At 45.4% G+C, this 26,787-nt stretch overlaps 1 protein-coding gene across 6 annotated transcripts in view; it reads right to left on the bottom strand.

Moving 5' to 3' along the window:
* The window catches only part of ttc7b (tetratricopeptide repeat domain 7B), a 68,799-nt gene that overhangs the window by 35,725 nt on the left and 6,287 nt on the right, over window positions 1-26,787 (bottom strand). For all 6 annotated transcript variants that reach the window (XM_036954712.2, XM_036954713.2, XM_036954714.2 and 3 more), the window contains exons 4-9: window positions 19,235-19,368; window positions 16,108-16,229; window positions 6,989-7,067; window positions 6,699-6,877; window positions 4,846-4,909; window positions 4,023-4,160 (exon numbers count right to left, since the gene is read on the bottom strand). In XM_036954712.2, coding sequence (XP_036810607.1) covers window positions 4,023-4,160; window positions 4,846-4,909; window positions 6,699-6,877; window positions 6,989-7,067; window positions 16,108-16,229; window positions 19,235-19,368 — 716 coding nt within the window. The remainder of the gene's footprint in view (window positions 1-4,022; window positions 4,161-4,845; window positions 4,910-6,698; window positions 6,878-6,988; window positions 7,068-16,107; window positions 16,230-19,234; window positions 19,369-26,787) is intronic.

Genomic DNA, 26,787 nt, shown 5'->3' with positions numbered 1-26,787 from the left:
CCGCCTCGTTTCCCTCTCTTTCGGAGTCGTTTTTTTGGGTCGCTGCATAGGATCCACTCCGTTGTCCTGTTTGTAAAGGCAGAACACAGGATCCGCGTCGCGAAAAACATATTCTTGGTCGTACTGATGGTGAGTTGACGCTGATCTTATATTCAGTAGTTCTTCTCGACTGTATGTAATGAAACCTAAGATGACCTGGGGTACTAATGTAAGAAATAACACGTAAAAAAACAAAAAACTGCATAGTTTCCTAGGAACGCGAAGCGAGGCGGCCATCTATGTCGGCGCCGGAAGTCATAAAGTCATAGTCGAGGTAATTTGTAAAGTGAATATACATAGATAATAAACTGTGAGTAGTAGCAGTGTAAAAACAAGGGGGGGGGGGCAATGTAAATAGTCCAGGTGGCCATTTGATTAATTGTTCAGCAGTCTTATGGCTTGAGGATAGAAGCTGTTAAGGAGCCTTTTGGTCCTAGACTTGGAGCTCCAGGACCGCTTGCCGTGCAGTAAGCAGAGAGAACAGTCTATGACTTGGGCAACTGGAGTCTTTGACAAATTGTTGGGCCTTCCTCTGACACCGCCTAGTATAAACAGTTGAAGTCGGAAGTTTACATAGACCTTAGGCAAATACATTTAAACTGTTGTCGTATGCAAACTTGATGATTGAGTTGGAGGCGTGCGTGGCCACGCATGTCATGGGTGAACAGGGAGTACAGGAGGGGGCTGAGCACGCACCCTTGTGTGGGCCCCTGTTGAGGATCAGTGAAGTGGGGATGTTGTTTCCTACCTTCACCACCTGGGAGCGGCCCGTCAGGAAGTCCAGGACCCAGTTGCACAGGGCGGGATTCAGACCCAGGGCCCAAGCTTATTGATGAGCTTGGAGGGCACTATGGTGTTGAACGCTGAGCAATAGTCAATGAACAGCATTCTGACATAGGTATTCCTCTTGTCCAAATGGGATAGGGCAGTGTGCAGTGCGATGGCAATTGCATCGTTTGTGGATCTTTTGGGGCGGTAAGCAAACTGAAGTGGGTCTAGGGTGTCAGGTAAGGTAGAGGTGATATGATCCTTAACTAGCCTCTCAAAGCACTTCATGATGACAGAAGTGAGTGCTATTTGATTTGATTTGCTACGGGGCGATAGTCATTTAGTTTAGTTATGTTTTCTTTCAAGGGTAAAGGAATAATGGTGGCCATCTTGAAGCAAGTGGAGACAGCCGACTGGGATAGGGAGAGATTGAATATGTCCGTAAACACTCCAGCCAGATGGTCTGCGCACGCTCTGAGGACGCAACTAGGGATGCCGTCTGGGCCAGCAGCCTTGCGAGGGTTAACACGCTTAAATTACTTACTCACGTCGGCCACGGAGAACGAGAGCCCACAGTCCTTGGGAGCGGGCCGCATCGGTGGCACTTTGTTATCCTCAAAACGCGTGAAGGTGTTTAGCTTGTCTGGGAGCAAGATGTCGGTGTCAGCAACATGGCAGGTTTTCCCTTTATAATCCGTGATCGTCTGTAGACCTTACCACATACGTCTCATGTCTGAGCCATTGAATTGTGACTTCACTTTGTCTCTGTACTGACATTTTGCCTGTAGGATTGCTTTACGGAGGGAATAACACACTGTTTGTTTTCAATCATAGTCACCCAGTCACCTTGCCATGGTTAAATGCAGTGGTTCGCGCTTTCAGTTTTGCGCGAATGCTGCCATCTATCCACAGTTTCTGGTTTGGGTAGGTTTTAATAGACACCATTGGAACAACATCCCCAATACACTTCCTGATGAACTCAGTCACTGTGTCAATGTAAACGTCAATGTTATTCTCTGAGGCTACCCGGAACATATCCCAGTCCGCGTGATCGAAACAAGACAACGCAGTCACCTCCCTGACCAAGGCCCTTCTACCCCGATTGCTCCGTTTGGCAGGGCGGCCAGCTCTAGAAAGAGTCTTGGCGGTTCCAAACTATTTATATTCAAGAATGATGGAGGCCACCGTGTTCTTGGGGACCTTGATTGCTGCAGAAATTTTGGGGTACCCTTCCCCTAGATCTGTGCATCTACACAATCCTGTCTCAGAGAGCTAGGGACAATAGCTTGGTTTTTGCTCTGACATGCACTGTCAACTTTGGGACCTTATATAGACAGGTCTGTGCCTTTCCAAATAATGTCCAATCCATTGAATATACCACATGTGGACTCCAATCAAGTTGTAGAAACATCAAGGATGATCAATGGAAACAGTTGAGACTCATAGCAAAGGGTCTGAAAACTTGTTAATAAGGTATTTCTGTTTTTAATTTGTAATACATTTTTAAAAACCTGTTTTCGCTTTGCTATTATGGGATATTGTGTGTAGATTGATGAGGGAAAATGTTTATTTAACCCATTTTAGAATAAGGCTGTAACCTAACAAAATGTGGAAAAGGTCAAGGGATCTGAATACTTTCCGAATGCACTGCGTGTGTGTGTGTGTATACAGTTCAAGTCGGAAGTTTACATACACCTTAGCCAAATACATTTAAACTCAGTTTCACACAATTCCTGACTTTTAATCCTCGTAAAAATTCCCTGTCTTAGGTCAGTTAGGATCACCACTTTATTTTAAGAATGTGAAATGTCAGAATAATAGTTGAGAGTGATTTATTTCAGCTTTTATTGCTTTCATCACATTCCCAGTGGGTCAGAAATGTACATACACTCAATTAGTATTTGGTAGCACTGACTTTAATTGTTTAACTTGAGTCAAACGTTGCGGGTAGTCTTCCACAAGCTTCCCACAATAAGTTGGATGAATTTTGGCCCATTCCTCCTGACAGAGCTGGTGTAACTGAGTCAGGTTTGTAGGCCTCCTTGCTCGCACACGCTTTTTCAGTTCTGCCCACAAATGTTCTATAAGATTGAGGTCATGGCTTTGTGATGGCCACTACAATACCTTGACTTTGTCCTTAAGCCATTTTGCCACAACTTTGGAAGTATGCTTCGGGTCATTGTCCATTCGGAAGACCCATTTGCGACCAAGCTTTAACTTCCTGATTGATGTCTTGAGATGTTGCTTCAATATATCCACATAATTTTCCGCCTCATGATGCCATCTATTTTGTGAAGTGCACCAGTCCCTCCTGCAGCAAAGCACCCCCACAACATGATGCTGCAGCCCCCGTGCTTCACGGTTGGGATGGTGTTCTTCGGCTTGCAAGCTTCCCCCTTTTTCCTCCAAACATAACGATGGTCATTATGGCCAAACAGTTCTATTTTTGTTTCATCAGACCAGAGGACATTTCTCCAAAAAGTACGATCTTTGTCCCGATGTGCAGTTGCAAACTGTAGTCTGGGTTTTTTATGGCGGTTTTAGAGCAGTGGTTTCTTCATTGCTGAGCGGCCTTTCAAGTTATGACGATATAGGACTCGTTTTCCTGTGGATATAGATACTTTTCTACCGGTTTCCTCCAGCATCTTCACAAGGTCCTTTGCTGTTGTTCTGGGATTGATTTGCACTTTTACCTTCAGACATTTGGAAATTGCTCCCAAGGATGAACCAGACTTGTGGAAGTCGACAATTCTTTTCTGAGGTCTTGGCTGATTTCATTTGATTTTCCCATGATGTCAAGCAAGAGGCACTGAGTTTGAAGGTAGGCCTTGAAATACATCCACAGGTGCACCTCCAATTGACTCAAATTAAGTCCATTAGCCTATCAGAAGTTTCTAAAGCCATGACATAATTTTCTGGAATTTTCCAAGCTGTTTAAAGGCAGTCAATTTAGTGTATGTAAACTTCTGACCCACTGGAATTGTGATACAGTGAATTATAAGTTAAATAATCTGTCTGTAAACAATTGTTGGAAGAATTACTTGTGTCATGCACAAAGTAGATGTCCTAACAGACTTGCCAAAACTATAGTTTGTTAACAGGAAATTTGTGGAGAGGTTGAAAAACGAGTTAATAACTTCAACCTAAGTGTATGTAAACTTCCAACTTCAACACACACACACATATATGTCCAGTGTGTGTGTGTGTGTCCTAACCTCAGAGAGCATCTCGTACTGTCCCCGTCGGCCCAGGGCGATGGTCAGTAGGTCGTAGACCACAGAGGCACTCTGCAGGCTGATGATGCGGTCGCTGTTGTGCTCTGGAATCCTGCTCAGCACCGCATCTCTGTTGGCCTGCAGGGAGAACACACACATCATCATATCACACAGTGACGGAGAAGAATAGAAAGAGGAGCGTGTGTGTGTGTGTGTGTGGTATTACTTTCCTCATGGTTACCAGAAATCCCCACAAGGATAGTATACAAGGAAAATTATCTGACGAGGACAAACGCTATTTTAAGCTTAGGGGTTAGAAGTTAGGGTCAGGTTGAGGTTTAGGGAAAATAGGATTTTGAATGGAAATCAATTGTAGGTCCCCACAAGGATAGTAAAACATGTGGTGTGTGTGTGTGGTGAGGAGAAGAGTCGAAAGACAAGTGTTGTGTTTGACTGGGCAGAAAACAGGATGATTGGGCCCCTGATTTTAAAAGCACCCATTAGAAGGGAAAAACTAACAGCATGGAAATCTAACACCCATTTAACTAATGGACCAAAGGAAAGAAAGATTTTTTTTTAAAGTAGGCCTTCCAAACATGGACTTCAATGCATTGCTTTGTCTTGCTTTGGGAGTGTGATGGGGAAACTCTACTGAATGAAACAGTTGGTAACTGAGAGAAAAAATAAATTCACTTTGAATGCATTAACATTTGAACAAAGGGATTTTGGTTGTTATTGTTGAAAAGGTGCGTGATCTGAAAGATTAATCAAACTGCCAGGATAGAGGGATAAAATATGTGTGTGTGTGTGTGTGTAGTCTTACCATAGATTCACTGATCAGCAACAGGAGCAGAGCCTCTTCTGTGTTTTCCTGTGGACAAAATAGACTGAGGGGAGGGAAAGAGAGCGGGTGGGAGGAAGCAAAGATAGTGAGAAACAGAGAGAGGAGACAAAGACAGTGAGGGGGGTGAACAGAGGGAGAAAAAGAGGAAAGAGGGAAATAGAAAGAGAGGGAGAGAAAGTTAGCAACCGATTGTAGAGACAGTGCCTGAAAACCACCACTGTCAGAAAACCACCATGACCACGTCTGTAGCCATTAAGTGATTTGAAAGGCTGGTCATGGCTCACATCAACGCCATCATCCCAGAAACCCTAGACCCACTCCAATTCGCATACCGCCCCAACAGATCCACAGATGATGCAATCTCTATTGCACTCCACACTGCCCTTTCCCACATGGACAAAAGGAACACCTATGTGAGAATGCTGTTCATTGACTACAGCTCAGCATTCAACACCATAGTGGCCACAAAGCTCATCACTAAGCTTAGGACACTGGGACTAAACACCTCCCTCTGCAACTGGATCCAGGACTTCTTGATGGGCTGACCCCAGGTGGTAAGGCTAGGCAACAACACATCTGCCACGCTGATCCACAGCACTGGGACCCTCAGGGGTGCGTTCTCAGTCCCCTCCTGTACTCCCTGTTCACCCACGACTGCGTGGCCAGGCATGACTCCAACACCATCATTAAATTTGCTGACGACACAACAGTGGTAGGCCTGATCACCTACAACAACGAGACCGCCTATAGGGAAATCAGATAACTGGCAGTGAGGTGCCAGGACAACAACCTCTCCCTCAATGTGAGCAAGACAAAGGAGCTGATTGTGGACTACAGGAAAAGGAGGGCCGAACACGCCCCCATTAAACATCGACGGGGCTGCAGTGGAGCAGGTCGAGAGTTTCAAGTTCCTTGGTGTCCACATCACCAACAAACTATCATGGTCCAAACACACCAAGACAACACCTTTTCCCCCTCAGGAGACTGAAAATATTTGTCATGGGTGCCCCGATCCTCAAAAGGTTTTACAGCTGAATCATCGAGAGCATCCTGACCGGTTGCATCACCGTCTGGTATGTCAATTGCTCGGCATCCGACCATAAGGCGCTACAGAGGGTAATGTGTACGGCCCAATACATCACTTTGGCCAAGCATCCTGCCATCCAGGACCTAAATAATAGGCTGTGTCAGAGGAAGGCCCAAAAAATTGTCAAAGACTCCAGTCATCCAAGTCATACACTGTTCTCTCTGCTACCACACGGCAAGCGGTACCGGAGCGCCAAGTCTAGGTCCAAAGGGCTCCTTAACAGCTTCTATCCTCAAGCCATAAGACTGCTGAACAATGAATCAAATGGCCACCTGGACTATTTACATTGACACCTACACTTTGTATTTACACTGCTGCTACTCGCTGTTAGTTATCTTTGCATAGTCTCTTCACCCCTGCCTACATGTACAAATTACCTCGACTAACCTGTACCCCCGCACATTGACTCAGTACCGGTATCCCCTGTATATAGTCTCGTTATTGTTATTTTATTGTGTTATCTTTTATACTTTAGTTAATTTAGTAAATATTTTCTTACATCTATATCTTGAAGTGCATTGTTGGTTAAGGGCTTGTAAGTAAGCATTTCACAGTAAGGTGTTCTATTTGGTGCATAAAATCTGAAAAATTCAATTGGATTTGAATTGGCACATGGATTGTGTTGTCTGTACACAGGCTAGTATTATGATCTGGACAGGACTTTTTAATGCAACACAGTAGTGGAAAAGACCGGCAGAGCGAGAGGGAGAAGAGAGAGAGCCAGTAGACAGAGGTTGGTCCATACTTCTCTCCGGAGTAGACACGTGGCCTGCGGCTGAGTGCGTAGTCCTTGGTGTAGGGGGCTCCCTGGCGTAGTAGGGGGTCATCCAGGGGGGACTGGCTGGGAGGGTCCTCCAGAGGACTCCAGTAGCTCTGCTCACACATCCCCCTCAGCAGGATCTCTGCTAGCTGTCGCGCTATGGTCTACAAAAGGGAAACAGAACACACACATATATAGTGTTACAGCACATGGGTGCACGTGCGGGCAAGCGCACACACTCTCTCTCACTCTCACACACACACACTAGTACCCACCATTCGTAAGTTCTGTGTGGTCCTGGTCTCTACAGCTCGGAGGATCTCCCGGAAGCGGCCCACTCCTCGGGTCAGGTTACTGTGGCAACAACAAATATCTTAAGTTCATGATCTGTCTCTAAAGTATGGAGGAATGTTCTGGAAATCTGAGGCCACAGAATATATACAGTACCAGTCAAAAATTTGGGACACACCTACTCATTCAAGGGGTTTTTCTTTATTTGTACTATTTTCTACATAGTATAATAATAGTGAAGACATCAAAACTATGAAATAACACACATGGAATAATTTAGTAACCAAAAAAAGTATTCAACAAATCTAAATATAATTTATATCTGAGATTCTTCAAAGTTGCCACCCTGTGCCTTGACAGCTTTGCACAAGCTTGGCATTCTCTCAACCAGCTTCATGAGGTAGTCACCTGGAATTCATTTTAATTAACAGGTGTGCCTTGTTAAAAGTTAATTGGTGTAATTTCTTTCATTCTTAATGCGTTTGAGCCAATCAGTTTTGTTGTGACAAGGTAGGGGTGGTATACAGAAGACCAAGTCCATATTATGGAAAAAACAGCACAAATAAGCAAAGAGAAACGACAGTCCATCATTACTTTAAAACATGAAGATCAGCAAATGCAGAACAATTCAAGAAAGTTCCTTCAAGTGCAGTCGCAAAAATCATCAAGCGCTATGATGAAACTGGCTCTCATGAGGACCGCCACAGAAAAGGAAGACCCAGAGTTACTTCTGCTGCAGAGGATAAGTTTATTAGTGTAACTGACAATTAACCTGTAAGTCTATGTCGTTGTGTTTTTTGTTTGAATTGTTCACGTGTTCGCTATATGGGGGAAATGATAAGACAAGCGGAACTACGTGGCTAATAACTGTTGTAATGGGGATCATTATCGTAGCAACACACCTTCGGAGTGAAGGCAATCCGGCGCTGCGTTAGCTACAGTGCCTTGCGAAAGTATTCGGCCCCCTTGAACTTTGCGACCTTTTGCCACATTTCAGGCTTCAAACAAAGATATAAAACTGTATTTTTTTGTGAAGAATCAACAACAAGTTGGGACACAATCATGAAGTGGAACGACATTTATTGGATATTTCAAACTTTTTTAACAAATCAAAAACTGAAAAATTGGGCGTGCAAAATTATTCAGCCCCCTTAAGTTAATACTTTGTAGCGCCACCTTTTGCTGCGATTACAGCTGTAAGTCGCTTGGGGTATGTCTCTATCAGTTTTTCACATCGAGAGACTGACATTTTTTCCCATTCCTCCTTGCAAAACACCTTGAGCTCAGTGATGTTGGATGGAGAGCATTTGTGAACAGCAGTTTTCAGTTCTTTCCACAGATTCTCGATTGGATTCAGGTCTGGACTTTGACTTGGCCATTCTAACACCTGGATATCTTTATTTTTGAACCATTCCATTGTAGATTTTGCTTTATGTTTTGGATCATTGTCTTGTTGGAAGACAAATCTCCGTCCCAGTCTCAGGTCTTTTGCAGACTCCATCAGGTTTTCTTCCAGAATGGTCCTGTATTTGGCTCCATCCATCTTCCCATCAATTTTAACCATCTTCCCTGTCCCTGCTGAAGAAAAGCAGGCCCAAACCATGATGCTGCCACCACCATGTTTGACAGTGGGGATGGTGTGTTCAGCTGTGTTGCTTTTACGCCAAACATAACGTTTTGCATTGTTGCCAAAAAGTTCAATTTTGGTTTCATCTGACCAGAGCACCTTCTTCCACGTTTGGTGTGTCTCCCAGGTTGCTTGTGGCAAACTTTAAAACGACACTTTTTATGGATATCTTTAAGAAATGGCTTTCTTCTTGCCACTCTTCCATAAAGGCCAGATTTGTGCAATATACGACTGATTGTTGTCCTATGGACAGAGTCTCCCACCTCAGTCTTCTCCTTGTATGAGCTGAAAGTTTAGAGGGACGGCCAGGTCTTGGTAGATTTGCAGTGGTCTGATACTCCTTCCATTTCAATATTATCGCTTGCACAGTGCTCCTTGGGATGTTTAAAGCTCGGGAAATCTTTTTGTATCCAAATCCGGCTTTAAACTTCTTCACAACAGTATCTCGGACCTGCCTGGTGTGTTCCTTGTTCTTCATGATGCTCTCAGCACTTTTAACGGATCTCTGAGACTATCACAGTGCAGGTGCATTTATACGGAGATTTGATTACACACAGGTGGATTGTATTTATCATCATTAGTCATTTAGGTCAACATTGGATCATTCAGAGATCCTCACTGAACTTCTGGAGAGAGTTTGCTGCACTGAAAGTAAAGGGGCTGAATAATTTTTAATTAAAATTTTTCTGGAGGGAGCTACAAATAGTTACAAACCTCAGAAATTGCATTCCAAATAAATGCTTCACAGAGTTCAAGTAACAGACACATCTCAACATCAACTGTTCAGATGAGACTGTGTGAATCAGGCCTTCATGGTTGAAATTCTGCAAATAAACCACTACTAAAGAACACCAATAATAAGAAGAGACTTGCTTGGTCCAAGAAATGGCAATGGATATTAGACCGGTGGAAATCCATCCTTTGGTCTGATGAGTCCAAATTTGACACATTTGGTTCCATCCGCCGTGTCTTTGTGAGACACAGAGTAGGTGAACGGATGAGCTCCACATGTGTGGTTCCCACCATGAAGCATGGAGGTGGTGGTCTGATGGTGCTTTGCCTTTGACACTGTGTGTGATTTATTTAGAATTCAATACACACTTAACCAGCATGGCTACCACAGCATCCTGCAGCAATACACCATAATATCTGGTTTGCGCTTAGCGGGACTATCCTTTGTTTTTCAACAGGACAATGACCTAACACACCTCCAGGCTGTGTAAGGGCCATTTGACCAAGGAGAGTGATGGAGTGCTGCATCAGATGACCTGGCCTCCAAAATCACCCGACCTCAACCCAATTGAGATGATATGGGATGAGTTGGACCGCAGAGTGAAGGGAAATTGCTCAGCATATGTGGGAACTCCTTCAAGATCATTACAAAAACATTCCTCATGAAGCTGGTTGAGAGAATGCCAAGAGTGTGCAAAACTGTCATCAAGGCAAAGGGTGGTTACTTTGAAGAATCCAAAATGGATTTTGATTTTTTTAACACTTTTTTGGTTACTACATGTGTTATTTCATAGTTTTGATGTCTTCACTATTGTTCTACAATGTATAAAATAGTAAAAAATAAATAAAAAAAATGTTGAATAAGTAGGTGTGTCCAAACTTTTGACTGGTACTGTATAGTGGCGATGGCAGACACAGATGCTACACAGTGGCGATGGCAGACACAGATGCTACACAGTGGCGATGGCAGACACAGATGCTACACAGTGGCGATGGCAGACACAGATGCTACACAGTGGCGATGGCAGACACAGATGCTAAACAGTGGCGATGGCAGACACAGATGCTATACAGTGGCGATGGCAGACACAGATGCTACACAGTGGCGATGGCAGACACAGATGCTATACAGTGGCGATAGTAGACACAAATGCTGTACAGTGGCGATAGTAGACACAGATGCTACACAGTGGCGATAGTAGACACAGATGCTACACAGTGGCGATAGTAGACACAGATGCTATACAGTGGTGATAGTAAACTCTGCAAAAAAAGAAACATCCCTTTTTCAGGACCCTGTCTTTCAAAGATAATTCGTAAAAATCCAAATAACTTCACAGATCTTCATTGTAAAGGGTTTAAACACTAAACCATAAACAATTAATGAACGGTGGAACGGAATTAATGAACAGTGGAACGGTCGTTCGGACACTGAAGAGGCCTTTCTACGGACTCTGAAAGACACCAAAAGAAAAATGCCCAGGATCCCTGCTCATCTGCGTGAATGTGCCTTAGGCATGCTGGAGGGAGGCATGAGGACTGCAGATGTGACCAGGGCAATAAATTGCAATGTCCGTACTGTGAGATGCCTAATATAGCACTACAGGGAGTCAGGACGGACAGCTGATTGTCCTCGCAGTGGCAGACCACGTGTAACAACACCCGCACAGGATCGGTACATGCGAAAATCACACCTGCGGGACAGGTACAGTATGGCAACAACAACTCCGAGTTACACCAGGAACGCACAATCCCTCCATCAGTGCTCAGACTGTCCGCAATAGGCTGAGAGAGGCTGGACTGAGGGCTTGTAGGCCTGTTGTAAGGCAGGTCCTCACCAGACATCACCGGCAACAACGTCACCTATGGGCACAAACCCACCGTCGCTGGACCAGACAGGACTGGCAAAAAGGGCTCTTCACTGACGAGTCGTGGTTTTGTCTCACCATGAGTGATGGTCGGATTCGCGTTTATCGTTGAAGGAATGAGCGTTACACCGAGGCCTATACTCTGGAGGGGATCGATTTGGAGGTGGAGGGTCCGTCATGGTCTGTCACAACATCATCGGACTGAACTTGTTGTCATTGCAGGTAATCTCCATTCTGTGCGTTACAGGGAAGACATCCTCCTCCCTCATGTGGTACCCTTCCTGCAGGCTCATCTTGACATGACCCTCCAGCATGACAATGCCACCAGCCATACTGCTCGTACTGTGTATGATTTCCTGAATGACAGGAATGTCAGTGTTCTGCCATGGCCAGCAAAGAGCCCGGATCTCAATCCTATTGAGCACGTCTGGGACCTGTTGGATCGGAGGGTGAGGGCTAGGGCCATTCCCCCAAGAAATGTCTGGGAACTTGCAGGTGCCTTGGTGGGAGAGTGGGGTAACATCTCACAGCAAGAACTGGCAAATCTGGTACAGTCCATGAGGAGGAGATTCACTGCAGTACTTAATGCAGCTGGTGGCCACACCAGATACTGACTGTTACTTTAGATTTTTTAACCCTCCTTTGTTTAGGCACACATTATTCCATTTCTGTTAGTCACATGTCTGTGGAACTTGTTCAGTTTATGTCTCAGTTGAAGAATCTTGTTATGTTCATACAAATATTTACACGTTAAGTATGCTGAAAATAAACGCAGTTGACAGTTTCTTTTTTTGCTGAGTTTATAGTGGTGATAGTAGATATATAGTGGTGATAGTAGATAGATAATATATAGTGGTGATAGTGTGGATACATATTGTACCCCTATCGGATACAGACCAAGTAAAAAATAGATTATTCTGAGAATAATCAGAATTATAGAATTATTTTCAGAATTATAGACCTGTACAAACAAGCAATACAAAAAAAAAGTCCTATAAATACTGTGAATATGCCCACATCAGTGTGTGTGTGTGTGTCACTGAGCTGAGGGAGTCAGTTGATGGTAGGTGTCAATACCCTGGCTCAACACTTCTCTATGGATCAGACACACAGCAATACTGACACACCTACTCAGCTAACACTCACCCGCTGAACTGACAACACACACACCTTTCACATGCATTATCTGACTGCATCACACCATCATGGGATGGTGTTTATGTGCGTAACACAAGAAAGTATCTTATGTGCCCGTGAGCATTTGTTGTGTTGTTGATGAGTCACACTGTAACTTTGGAGAGCTGCTGACTAGGGTTCAGATCAGAGTGCTAAACTGCCCGGTAACACCAGACGAGAGAGCGGCCCAGCTCCAAGCGGCTCCTCTCCTCCCCCATCTCCCTGTCCCAATGACCAAAGAGAAGAGAGGGGCAGAAAACGGTATACAGCCCCAGGCTACGGAGGAGGAAACGCAAATAGACGCAGAAAAATGCTGAATAAATAGCTCCATCTAAATGTGTGGTGAACAGGGGGTGATGCTGGGAAAGAGAGAGCAAAGTGTCAGCATCACTTACGGACTGTCACATCTCTGTAGAGCTAACCGATAGCTTGACCACCGGTCACACTAGAACCCCAATGTACACTTCTGAAGGTTTTATGTACAGCCGCTAAGCTAGCTTTGGTTTTGGTCGATCGTCTTTGTGTGTGTGTGTGTGTGTGTGTGTGTGTGGCATGAGTAAACTAGGCAATTTCTTATAGTATGTGTTAATGTGGTGGGTAGGTTTTGCAGTCTTTCATTGGTCTGCTTGGCCCAGCTGTTCATTACATGGGAGTACATCAGAATCATTGGTGGCTTGTGTGTGTGTTGTGTGTAACGTGGTGGTGCGTATGAGTTTGCAAATGAGGGCATCATCACAGGCTTAATGCGTATTTGCTGTCAGGCCTCATTTTCATAAATCAACTTAAATCAATGTAGCACTGACAGTAAGGAGATAGGCAGGAAGGAATGCGTGTGTGGCTTGATTTGATAATAAGAAGTGAGGAAGCACAGACCAAGTATTCATCCCAAATAGCAACCTATTCCCCATGTAGTGCACTAATTTTAACCATGGCCCACAGACCTCTTCACTATATAGGGTACCATCTGGGACTCACCCCTTGCATCCATCCAGTTGGTTCATTTGTACGCTAGACAAACTCTTATCCAACCAATCAAACCTTTCCCCCGTTGGAAATCAGAAATCACTCCCTGACCAAGGACAAGATACATCAGATTTAACAACAAGACAATCTGTTCTATTTAACATGACACTTCAATAAAGGCATATTATTAAAAAGGCATAGTTTGAAGAATTGGCCTGGTCCATGCCCAGTCCCAAATGCCTCCTCCTCATGAACTACAACACATACTGGAAGATTTCTTTTACTATTTCGATCCGACAAAATCTACGAGCAGAGAGAGCAGCACGAGATTCACAGGCAGGAACGCTGCTGCATTATTCATGAGCTTAGCAGACACCTTTAGCCACAGACAATTACCGCTACTCACAGCCTACACATTAGCCATGTACGCAGCTGGCTATTTACTGAAGACGTTTCCTTTTTAGCGTTGGCATTCTCGAGGATAGGAAAAGCACCTTCCCACTTGAAATAATGTGGGAACTGTGTGTGGACTGTGTGTGGACTGTGTGAGAGATTTGTACGTAGGGTGTTTTTATGTAGTGTATATGTCTTTATACCACTATACCAGTGTGTGTGTCCCATGTTTCATTAGTGAGAGAGAGAGAGAGAGAGCTGTGTGGAGGGGGAGGCTGAGTGTAGGTGAAGATATGTAGCTTTCAACATGAAAGAGACACTGTGTTGCATCATCTATTAACTATTAGCTTCAGCAGCAGCCTTTTCTTTTTATCTCTTCTCTCTTGCTTTGAAGTGGGAAACAGTTCTCTCTATTTTCCATGGGAAAAATCGACCTTGCTCTAGAACAGTGTCTGTGTACCAAATGGCACCCTATTCCCTATTTACAGTAGTGCACTAATTTGGACCAGAGCCCTATGGGCCCTCATCAAAAGTAGTGCACTAATATCGGGTATAATGTGCCCTTTGGGACACAGCCAGTGTTTCCCAGGCAGACTGTGGTAAGGATGGGTCCTCCCAGGAGAACCAACCAGTCCAAATGGATGCTTGAGGAGAATTTAATGGTGGATTTAATATGTAGCTGTATTAAAATGAGAAGATCAAGTTCCGCATAACTTCCATGAGAGATAAATAATTAATGTATGGGAATTGGCAATAGCAAAAAGAGCGATTAAGAAAAGGGTTGATAATGGTGTGCATACTAAATTGCACAATTATCTCTTTAAAGTGCATTACTTTCAACCAGAGCCCTATAGGCTCTTGGCCATTGAGCTCTAAGCATGCTGGGATAGTGGAGGTCATGTCGTCAGTATGGGGGCGGGGCTACGAAAAGGAAGAGGTCATCATCCACCTTCAGGTCTGATTGAAACAAAGCCAGCACACGCACGCAGAGCCAGCACACGCACATACGCACAGCCAGCACACGCACGCACTCACAGCCAGCCAGTACACGCACACACAGCCAGCACCCGCACGCACGCACACACAGCCAGCGAGCACACACACGCACGCACGCACGCACACACACACACAGCCAGCACGCAGCCAGCACACGCAGCCAGCACACGCACTCAGCCAGCACGCAGCCAGCACACGCACTCAGCCAGCACGCAGCCAGCACACGCACGCACTCACAGCCAGCCAGCCAGCACATGCACGCACTCACAGCCAGCCAGCACGCGCACTCAGCCAGCACGCGCACTCAGCCAGCACGCGCACTCGCACGCAGCCAGCACGCGCACTCGCACGCAGCCAGCACACGCACTCGCACGCAGCCAGTACACGCACTCAGCCAGTACGCGCACGCGCACTCAGCCAGCACGCGCACTCAGCCAGCACGCGCACGCGCACTCAGCCAGCACGCGCACTCAGCCAGCACGCGCACTCAGCCAGCACGCGCACTCAGCCAGCACGCGCACTCAGCCAGCACGCGCACTCAGCCAGCACGCGCACTCAGCCAGCACGCGCACTCAGCCAGCACGCGCACTCAGCCAGCACGCGCACTCAGCCAGCACGCGCACTCAGCCAGCACGCGCACTCAGCCAGCACGCGCACTCAGCCAGCACGCGCACACAGCCAGCACGCGCACACAGCCAGCACGCGCACTCAGCCAGCACGTGCACTCGCACACACACTCAGCCAGCACACGCATTCAGCCAGCACGCGCACACAGACAGCACACGCACCCAGCCAGCACATGCACACACAAAACTTTACCACCACACCCTAGGAGCATTACTTTCATATCATAAGATCTAGATAGTCACACACTACTGCTCTAACCTACAGGGAAGCTAACCGGCAGGTACCAAACTATGGCTAACTAGATCAAACCACAGCAGCTATGGACCCTGTCTCAAATCCCATGTTCAAGCCATTGAGCCTGCTGAGTCCAATCACTCTTCTTCAGGCAGGCTTGAGGCTTAGCATTTTGACTTTGAGCTGCAAGTCAACCTGAGTCTCTATGGTACTACAAGGGCATTCATCTCTATGGGGGCTAAGGGGCAGAGAGGAGTGGAGGAATACCTACCATCTGTCCTGAGACAAATGGACCCTTGGATTGGATGAAAGAGTGTGGAGCAGAGAGGGAAGAGTGACAGTGGAGCAGCAACACACACAGTGGGTTAGTGATGATTATTATTACCAGCCTAGATGTCAGTGTAGGTGTATTCCACACACATGCCCACAAACACACCCACAAACACGCCCACTGTCTCTCTCAGACACAACACGCGCTCTCTCCTACCCGTTTTTGAAGTGGATGACATGTGCCCTCTGAAGTCCAGTCTCCAGGAAGTATCCCAGCTCCTGTTCCTGTGCCACTGGGCCTGGCTTTGGACTGCGGTTCTGCATCCCCGCACTGAGGGCCTGAAACACACAAAACTGACCTGAGAACACACAGCACAGGCAACACACTGGTCTAGGAACAGTCTGCTGTGAACGCTTGAAGACGCAGAGAACAAAGTCAGCCTAGTGTTCACACTGGGCATCAACAATAGATTATCACACTGTATACACAATACATCAAGTCAGCCTGCAACGCTCCAATCAGAGAGATAAGAAAACACAACCAAGACAACATGAGGTAATAATAGGACTAGAAGGAAAGAGAGAAGAGGAGAGGAGAGTGGGCAGATTGAAGAACCTTGGCTGCTCCTCTCTTCTCACCATCCCTCTCCTCCCCCTCCTATCCCTGTCCTCTCCCTATTTTCTCTCCATCAGTCCAACCAGACGGGCCCCTTTGTGTTCCAACTCTTCTCTCATCCCTGTCTGTCAAACAGATGAAATCATTTCATCCAGCAGCAGGTAGCTAGTGTCCTCACAGTACCTTGTGCTGCCTGCCTGGCACATGATTGACTGAGAAGGAGAGAGACACACAGAGAGAGAGAGACACACACATAGAGAGACACACAGACACACACAGAGAGAGAGAGAGAGAGAGAGAGAGAGAGAGAGAGAGAGAGAGAGAGAGAGAGAGAGAGAGAGAGAGAGAGAGAGAGACAGAGACAGAGACAGAGACAGAGAGAGAGAGAGACAGAGAGAGAGAGAGACAGAGAGAGAGAGAGACAGAGAGAGAGAGAGACAGAGAGAGAGAGACAGAGAGAGAGAGACAGAGAGAGACAGAGAAACACAGAAAGACACAGAGAGAGAGAGAGACACAGAGAGAGAGAGAGACACAGAGAGAGAGAGAGAGAGAGAGAGAGACAGAGAGAGAGAGACAGAGAGAGAGAGACACAGAGAGAGAGAGAGAGACACAGAGAGAGAGAGAGAGACACAGAGAGAGAGAGAGAGACACAGAGAGAGAGAGAGAGACACAGAGAGAGAGAGAGACACACAGAGACAGACACAGAGAGACACAGACAGAGACAGACACACAGAGACAGACAGAGACACACAGACAGACAGAGACACACAGACAGACAGAGACACACAGACAGACAGAGACACACAGACAGACAGAGACACACAGACAGACAGAGACACACAGACAGACAGGACAGGACAGACAGGACAGAGAGAAAAGCAGAGAGAGGCAGAGCGCTTACAGCAGCCTGGCCTTATGTAAGCTAAAAGAACAGAGTAGAACAGAACAGAGCAGAACAAAGCGGCACTAGCCTGGTTCTGTGGAGATGAGGAGGAGTGATAGATAGCACTACAGCCAGGTGTTTATCTAGGGCCTGTTGCCCTATTCATCTCCTGGGTGTTGTACCAGTGTCTCTCTGCATGCTGTATGGAATCAGCTGCTGGTTCAGTTACAGGGAGGCAGAGGGAGGGGGTCTATTTGGGGGAGTGAATCGATGCCACTAGATTAGAGTTTCAATACTGAATTCAAATAGCCGATACAGTTTCATGACATTTTGGAGCAACAACACAGCTCTATCCAGAGGCTTGGTCACTAAAATGACACCATGAGCCCAAAATGGGCCAAATGAGTCAACTAAGGACACAGGCCATCATGTTTTTTAAAATATTTTGTTAGAGAAAAATCAGTTGTCACATTTTGTTGAGTCATCACTTGCTATTAAGAATCCCATTCTGAATGTCTTGGCACTCAATGTTTAGAAAGAAATTCCGCTGTCCCATAAATCCATATTTGCATCTTGTTTTTGTAAACAGCATCATTCATACATGGATTTATGGCACAGTGGAAAAACATTTCTAAAATTGAGTGCAGAGACATCATTCAGAATGGGATTCTGATGTAATAGGAGTTTGTTTGGGATTGTTTTGGAGCGTTTTCACCGAGCTTTAGACACATTTTCATAATGCATTGTAGTCAATGGCAAGTGATGACTCCGCAAAATGTGACAAACTATTTTATCTGTGACAAGCCAGAATATGGGGGGGGGGGGGAGAGAGAGCAAGAGCAAGAAAGAGAGACAGATAAGAGAAACAGAGCATTGTCTGCTTCATTTCCCATATACGGGGGACTGGAAATGATGCAGACATTTACATTGATGGAAGCACAAATCTGTAATATTAAAGCTAATATTAATATTAAAGCCACCCCCTAAATTTAAAAAATAAATATATATATATTAAAAAAAACAGCACCCAGAAAGAGAGAAAAACAACTGTAGGGGAAAAACGTGTTGGCAGAACAAATCAGAGTGGAGAAAAAGGTTGCTGATTAAAACAGCAGCCAAGGTCAGAAAACCATGGGGCAGCTCCAGGACCTGCCTGCCTGATGGCCCTGGTCCCCTTCCACCACTACGGTACTAATACTACAGACACCAGCACTACAGATGGAGTATAGGCCTACTGCAATAGTACACAGGCAGATCCAACTCCCAAACATTAGCGGATGTGTGGTGAGCGTTCTGGCACAAAATGGTTGCCGCTTTGAGGACTGAAAAAGCCCAATATAAATCCAATCAATTAATTAATTCATTACAACCATGTCCAATCAGCTTATTGAGGACACCAAGAATGGATAGCTATTCATTAAAAAGGTCAAACAGAAACTATTCGAGAACATTCATTTTTTATTTGACCTTTATTTAACTAGGCAAGTCAGTTAAGAATAAATTCTTATTTACAATGAAGGCCTAGGAACAATGGGTTAACTGCCTTGTTCAGGGGAAGAATGACAGATTTTCACCTTGTCAGCTCAGGGATTTGATCTTGCAACCTTCAAGTTACTAGTCTAACGCTCTAACCATTAGGCTACCTGCCGCCCCACTAATTAAGTAGCTGGTATTTTTTTTGCAACTTAACTGTAATTTTAAAAGAGGGTTGGTTATTTTGTTAGTATTAGCCTAGATCCCCTAAAAAATGATTTGGTTTGGTCAAAATTATTAGAGCATCTCCAGCTTCTCCCTCCTGTCAACACATCCAGAAGTAAAGCCAATGTCCGCCGGTTGCTAGGTTACCTTCTCTACTTCCTGTAGGTAGAGCAGGGCGATGTCTCCAGACTTCTCATAGCAGGTAATCACTTCTTGGTCTTTGTCCACGTTACGATTGGACAGGGACGGAGACGCAGCCGGGACTTTCTCTAGACACAGACCTAGAGAGAGGAAGTTCATTATGCTGTATACTGTACACACATTGTAGCCACAATGCAGCCTACCAAGGGTTAAAGTTCATGCTGAAGCTTTAGTGTGTGTGTACTTGTGTGCATGTGTAGTGTACACTCATCTCTCCTCTCTGGCTACTTCAAGCCAGTCCTCAGCCACGGAAAAAGTGACACACCTGGGCTGGGCCCCTGCTGCAATATGAATCAGTAGGTGATCAAGGCTCCCAGACAGCCAGCAGAGAGCCCCTGAATGTTTTATCACACGCTTAGAGGACAACGCACTAGCCTGACAGACGTCTGGAGGAGCAACCAGAAACTCAGGGTTAGGTGGCAATGGAAGTGTCTCGTTGCTCTGCTCTGTCTGGGGCCTCTAGGAGCAATGGAAGTGTCTCACCGTCCTGCTCTGTCTGGCCCTGGGGCTGGCTGGGGCTTCCAGGAGCCAGGGTATGGGATCTGAGTAAAGGACACCTCACATCAGCCAAGGACTGAAGGAGATACCTGAGACAGATTTATTTTATAGCAGTCCCCTTCCTTTCTTCTAGAGGACATTGGGACACCAATAATCTTCCAATTCTGGCTGCTGCTTGTCTTGGTTTCACAAATTAAGGCCCTCACTATTTTCTCTCATGTGGTTTCCCTGATTTTGTAACCTGCAAGGAAACAAAAAACTGGGGCTTTGTTGTAGCCTGGGCCCCTCGCTATAGGCAGAGTTTTATTTGTATACTCACGTGGTAAGGAAAATAAATAAATTGGGGCCCTAAAAGGATACTCTTTGGTATGGGAAGAGTATCCCTGTCTGACCTCTGGGTAGATTGGGCCGTGTCTCTGTCAATCACCAGACCATTCTGTATGTAATGAGATAATATGGAGGAAAGCAACACTTCCATTGTGGCTACACACACCTCATTGTTATGAAATCCAAGCTGCAGTTTCCGAAGCCCCCTTTAAAAACAAACATTAATAATAGATGATAGCCTTAATAACGAATTAATTATAAATAGCTCTCGTCTCTGGAATTACACAAGACTACGGCAACTGTGTGGCGCTCAAATAGAGCCATTCACTAACAGGGTCCAAACAATACAAGCCAAACGGTTCATCCATCAACTCCCCATGATTGCTTTACACACCCTGAAACCTCCAGTACCATAGAGGTGCAGACGTCTTCTCATTATAGGACATGACTGGAACATGAATACGGCTGTGTGTTGAGAGAGCGATAAATGGAGGCAGAGAGGGAGATGGAGGGCGAGAGATGGAGAGAGAGGTATACGTAGATAAAACAGGAGAGCCGGCAGAGACAGAGAGATGGAAAGATGAAAATGCTCGATCACCCACTCTGGAGGGAGACGGAGACAGAGACAGAGACAGAGACAGAGACAGAGACAGAGACAGAGACAGAGACAGAGACAGAGACAGAGAGAGAGAGAGAGAGAGAGAGAGAGAGAGAGAGAGAGAGAGAGAGAGAGAGAGAGAGAGAGAGAGAGAGAGAGAGAGAGAGAGAGAGAGCGATTGAGAGAGAGAGAGAGAGAGACAGACAGAAAGACAGCAGCAGAGGGGCGTCAGCAGCCAGGCCTGTCTTTGCCTTATAAAGATATCCCCTTGTGGTGGTGCGGGTGGGTTAAAGACTGTGGATCCTCTTGTCGTTGTGGGGCCCTGCTGCCGTGCCACACATAACTTATTCATACCACTGTGGCACTTTAACAGCCTAATGGGCTCCTGTGTTACTCTAAACAGGCCCGGCCTGAGCCCCTCCTCCCCTCCACTCCTCTCGATTAGGACGCTCATAAAATTTTTACAGCACTAAAGTCTTCCCATTAACCCCCATCGGACAAACAAAATGGCTGGTCCAGACAAAGTAACACAACTGACTAATGAACTCCGATGATGTGGTGTATGGGCGACTGCTTGGCTTGCATCGTTGGGTGGTCTGTGTAAACCCTAGGGTATGCTGGTGTATGTTTAGAGGGGGACAGGTGTGTGTGTGTGTGTGTGTGTGTGTGTGTACACTAGGCTGCTGTATTGAGGTGGACCGGCTGAGGCTCCACACTACAGCAGTGCTTCTTCTATCTCAGCTCACAGCCAACGTAACTCTGCTGGTCTGTCAGAACTCTGATCAAAGCTCTGCAGTCCTGGCTGACACATTCACTGTGCTCTGCATTAGAAATTGAGAGAGCGAGAGTGTGCGGTATGTATGGTGTGTGTTTTTGCATGAGAGCGGAGGACTCCTCTCGCCACAACAGTGAACCTCTACTGCCACCACATGGCCAAACAACACATTGCAGGGGATACGAGGTCAAGCTGCGAGGACTGGTCCTGCTGTCAGTTTCCTCAATTCAGAGACAACACATTTTCCCTCCATGTCATGTTACTCGTGTGTATTTGAAAATGTACAATGTTGTTCCAAAGCATGACTAGATTACCTATGTCAAGCTTTAAAAAGTACACTCACTGTATACAGCAACGGACATTTAAATGCCGCCATAACCAGCAGCAGGTCAATCCAACACATTAGCTCAGAGTTCTAAAAGGAGAGGTCAGAGAGCATCCACAGACAGGACCTGATTGATGAGTAGGCACGGGGTAGGGTGCCACTGGGGTGCCACGGCAGGGCAGGCACGAAGTCCTGACTCGGACTGGCCAGACCAGCAGAGTTAGCTAATACAGTCACCCCAGCCTCAGCACTTTCTCAATGACAGGAGAAGAAGATGGATTCAGCACCACATATTACGTTGAACGTTTTAATGTCACAGGCACAAGTACAGTGAAATGCCTTTCTTGACAGCTCTAAACCCAACAATGCAGTAATCAATAACAATGTGGTACTACAACTGTGTCCACTAATATGTGTATTAAAAAATTAAGTGTTTGGTCCCATATTCATCGCAGGCAATGACTTGTGACTCTACACATTTGCTGTTTGTTTTGGTTGTGTTTCAGACTATTTTGTGCCCAATAAAAATGAATGGTAAATAATGTAATGTCATTATGGAGTCACTTTTATTATGAATAAGAATATAATGTTTCTAAACACTTCTACATTAATGTGGACGCTACCATTGTTACAGATCATCCTGAACAAATTGTGAATAATGGGGAGTGAGAAAGTTATAGATATCATACCACCCCAAAATGCTAACCTCCCCTGTTATTGTAATGGTGAGAGGTTAGCATGTCTTGAGGGTATGATATAAAACGCTAACCTCCCCTGTTATTGTAATGGTGAGAGGTTAGCATGTCTTGAGGGTATGATATAAAATGCTAACCTCCCCTGTTATTGTAATGGTGAGAGGTTAGCATGTCTAGAGGGTATGATATAAAACGCTAACCTCCCCTGTTATTGTAATGGTGAGAGGTTAGCATGTCTTGAGGGTATGATATAAAACGCTAACCTCCCCTGTTATTGTAATGGTGAGAAGTTAGCATGTCTTGAGGGTATGATATAAACTGATAACCTCCCCTGTTATTGTAGTACAGAGCCAGAAAACAAAAAATGTCACTGTCCCAATACTTTTGGAACTCAACGTACATACAAACAGTCAGTTCCAGTACCATATTTACAATGTGCAGGCATACTGGAGTGATAGAGGTACATATGTAAAGGGGTAAGGTGACTAGGTATCAGGAAATACACTATATATATTCAAAAGTATGTGCACACCGCTACAATTAGTGGATTTGTCTATTTCAGCCACACCCATTGCTGACAAGTGTATAAAATCAAGCATACAGCCATGCAATCTCCATAGACAAACATTGGCAGTAGAATGGCCTTACTGAAGTGCTCAGTGACTTTCAACGTGGCACCGTGATAGGATTCCAACAAGTCAGTTAGTCAAATGTCTGCCCTGCTAGAGCTGCCCTGGTCAACTATAAGTGCTTTTATTATGAAGTGAAAACGTCTAGGAGCAATAACGGCTCAGCCGCGAAGTAGTAGCCCACACAAGCTCACAGAAGCGCATAAAAATCGTCTGTCTTCTGTTGCAACACTCACTACCGAGTTCCAAACTGCCTCTGGAAACAACGTCAGCACAATAACTGTTCGTCCAGAGCTTTATGAAGTGGGTTTCCATGGCCTCACAGCCACACACAAACCTAAGATCACCATGCACAATGCCAAGCATCGGCTGGAGTGGTGTAAAGCTCGCCGCATTGGACTCTGGAGCAGTGGAAATGCATTCCCTTGAGTGATGAATCACACTTCACCATTTGGCAGTCTGACGAATCTGGGTTTGGCGGATGCCAGGAGAACGCTATCTGCCCCAATGCATTGTGCCAACTGTAAAGTTAGGTTGAGGAGGAATAATGGTCTGGGGTTGTTTTTCATGGTTCTGGCTAGCCCACTTAGTTCCAGTGAAGGGACATTTTAACACTACAGCATACAATGACATTCTAGACGATTCTGTGCTTCCAACTTTGCGGCAACAGTTTGGGGAAAGCCCTTTCCTGTTTCAGCATGACAATGCCCCAGTGCACAAAGCAAGGTCCATACAGAAATGGTTTGTTGAGATCGGTGTGGAAGAAGTTGACTGGCTTGCATAGAGCCCTGACTTCAATCCCATCGAACACCTTTGGGATAAATTGGAACACCGACCTCAAGCCAGGCCTAGTGGCCCAACATCAGTGCCCAACCTCACTAATGCTCTTGTGACTGAAAGGAAGCATCCCCGCAGCAATGTTCCAACATCTAGTGGAAAGCCTTCCCAGAAGAATGGTTGCTGTTATAGCAGGAAAGGGGTGACCAACTCCATATTAATACCCATGATTTTGGAATGAGATGTTCAACGAGCAGGTGTCCACATACTTTTGGTCATGTAGTGTACAATATGTAGAGTAGCAGCGGCATATATGGTGATTGTATGTGAGTGGGTGTGCGTGTGTGTAGAGTCAGTTTAAATGTATGTGCATAATATGTGTGTGTAAGCAAATTATGGAGTGAGTGTTTTTGTGTGTGTGTTGAATTGAGCACGCACGAGTGCGTTGGGCCATGTGAGTGTGCATAGAGAAAGTGGGAAAAAAATCAAATTAAATACAAGGGTTAACTCTTAGAGGCCTTGTAGCCATTTTGTTAGCTATTTAGCTGTTCAGGATCCTGTTGGTGTCAGACTTGATGCACTGGAAGCAGAGAGAACAGTTTATGGCTTGGGCAGCTGGAGTCTTTAACGATTTTCCTGGCCTTCCTTTCACACCGCCTGATATAGAGGTCCTGGATGGCAGGGAGCTCGGCCCCTGTGATGTACTGGGTTGTCCGCATCACCCTCTGTAGCACCATGCGATCGAGGGCGGTGCCATTACCATACCAAGCAGTGATGCAGCCAGTCAAGATGCTCTCAATGGTACAGCTGTAGAACTTTTTCAGAGTTTGAGGGCCCATGCCAAACCTTCTCAACCTCCTGAGAAAGAAGAGAAGCTGTCGCGACTTCTTCACAACTGTGTGCGTGTGTCCCATTTTAAGTCCTTTGTGATTTGGACACCGAGGAACAAGAAGCTCCTTGGTCTTACTGACGTTGAGGGAGAGGTTGTTGTTCCGGCACCACACTGACCTCCTCCCTGTAGGCTGTCTCATCGCCAGGGATCAGGCCTACCACCGACGTGTCGTCAGCAAACTTGATGATGTGTGTTGAAGTTGTGCGTGGTTACGCAGTCGTGGGTGAACAGGGAGTACAGGACCCTAAGCTTGGTGACGGGCTTGGAGGGGACAATGGTGTTGAATGCTAAGCTGTAGTCAATGTGAAAATGCTGTTCATAGGAATTCCTCTTATCTAGGTGGGTGAGGGCAGTGTGGGGTGCAATTGAGATTGAGTCATCTATGGATCTGTTGAGGCGGTATGAAAATTGGAGTGGGTCTGGGATGATGGAGTTGAGGTGTGGCATAACCAGCCTCTCAAAGCACTTCATGATCACAAATGTGAGTGCTACAAGGCAGTAGTCATTGTGGCATGAAGCCTTAGAGTACTTGGGAACCGGAATGATGGTGGTCATTTTAAAACATGTGGGGGTTACTTACTGGGACAAGGAGAGGTTGAAAATTATATAGTGAATATGCCTGCCAGCTGTTCTCACATGCTCTGAGAATGCTACCTGGAACACCGCCGGGCCCCGCAGCCTTGTAGATGTTAACCTGATTAAAGACCTTACTCACGTCAGCCTCGGAGCGCAAGATTACCCAATCCTAAGGGGTCGGTGGCGGGCCTCACACCCGACACGATGTTGCTATTGTCGAAGCGTGCATAACAAAATGCATTGAGTTTGTCTTGGAGAGAAGCATCGTTGGGCAGATCACAGCTGGCTTCATTGACTCCTGGTGAGTGAATTTACACGCAACTAGCAATGAGTGGAAATCCACTTCATTATTGTTTTGTGCCACATTCATTTATTTTCTTTTGCGTGTTTCAAAGGCCTACAGCCAACCACGGATTCAGGGTGCATAGGCTATTTACTGTTGCTTGTGTTGACTAGTTTCTAAGAGGTGACGAACTGAATAAAGTCCATCTCCTATATCCCTTTGCTCTTCATAAATCATACAACGTAGTTATATGTCTATTGTATCGTGTCGGGACAAGTAAACTAAAGATGTTGTTTGTATTTTCCTAGGATTCAAAGACCATGTCGAGACTTGTAGACGAGTGATGGGTTGTTCGGCTCTTTTTGAACAGCTCTTTTGGGTGAATGGAACCAAATTGCATCGGTGAGAGAGCCATTCATTTGGCACACTAATTTGAATACTGGTAGGCTATTACTGCTTTTTTGGTCACTATCTGCCGATAAATAATGAAAACATTTGATGAAGATGTTGAATCCTCACTGCAGGAACAATAGGTAGTGGAGAGAGAGCCTCATTCTGGTCCAAAATATGATGCAAGAAAACAGATTGAAGGTTATAAAAGCTAATGGCATGAAACTTATTTGGTATTATAGATGTTGATATAGGCTTCTGATTTTATTAAAGTGTTGACAACGGAGTAGTCAACTGCTGTTTACTGAGTAGCAAAGCCCGTGTTTAACACCTGCTTCATTCTTCAAATCATACCTGTATGTTTATTCTTGGGTACCTGACTTATATATATTTTTTAGTTTTTTAACCTTTATTTAACTAGACTTGGGGTTGCACAATCTGGCAGGGGTAACTAATTTACTGCAATTCTATATTATTTCTCAACAGGGAATCCATGTTTACTTACATCTTTGCCACAATAAACTAAGCTGAAAGAGCAGACTGGATGTATTTTTTTGCCACAATAAATTAACTTGTAAGATTACACTAATATTTATAAATAGATTACTAATCTACAGCCTTCCTTCCGCCAAAATCCCACCCACAGTGATTGATTGACAGGTCTGAAACTCTGTGACTCACAAACATACTGCCCCCTCCCCTGACAATCCCACCCACAGTGATTGATTGACAGG

The sequence above is a fragment of the Oncorhynchus mykiss genome, chromosome 19 (assembly GCF_057628025.1).
Source record: "Oncorhynchus mykiss isolate SJ-2025 chromosome 19, ASM5762802v1, whole genome shotgun sequence".
Lineage (NCBI taxonomy): Eukaryota > Metazoa > Chordata > Actinopteri > Salmoniformes > Salmonidae > Oncorhynchus > Oncorhynchus mykiss.
The sequence above is the reverse complement of the archived record's forward strand: the minus strand, read 5'-3'. Positions and strand labels throughout refer to the sequence as shown.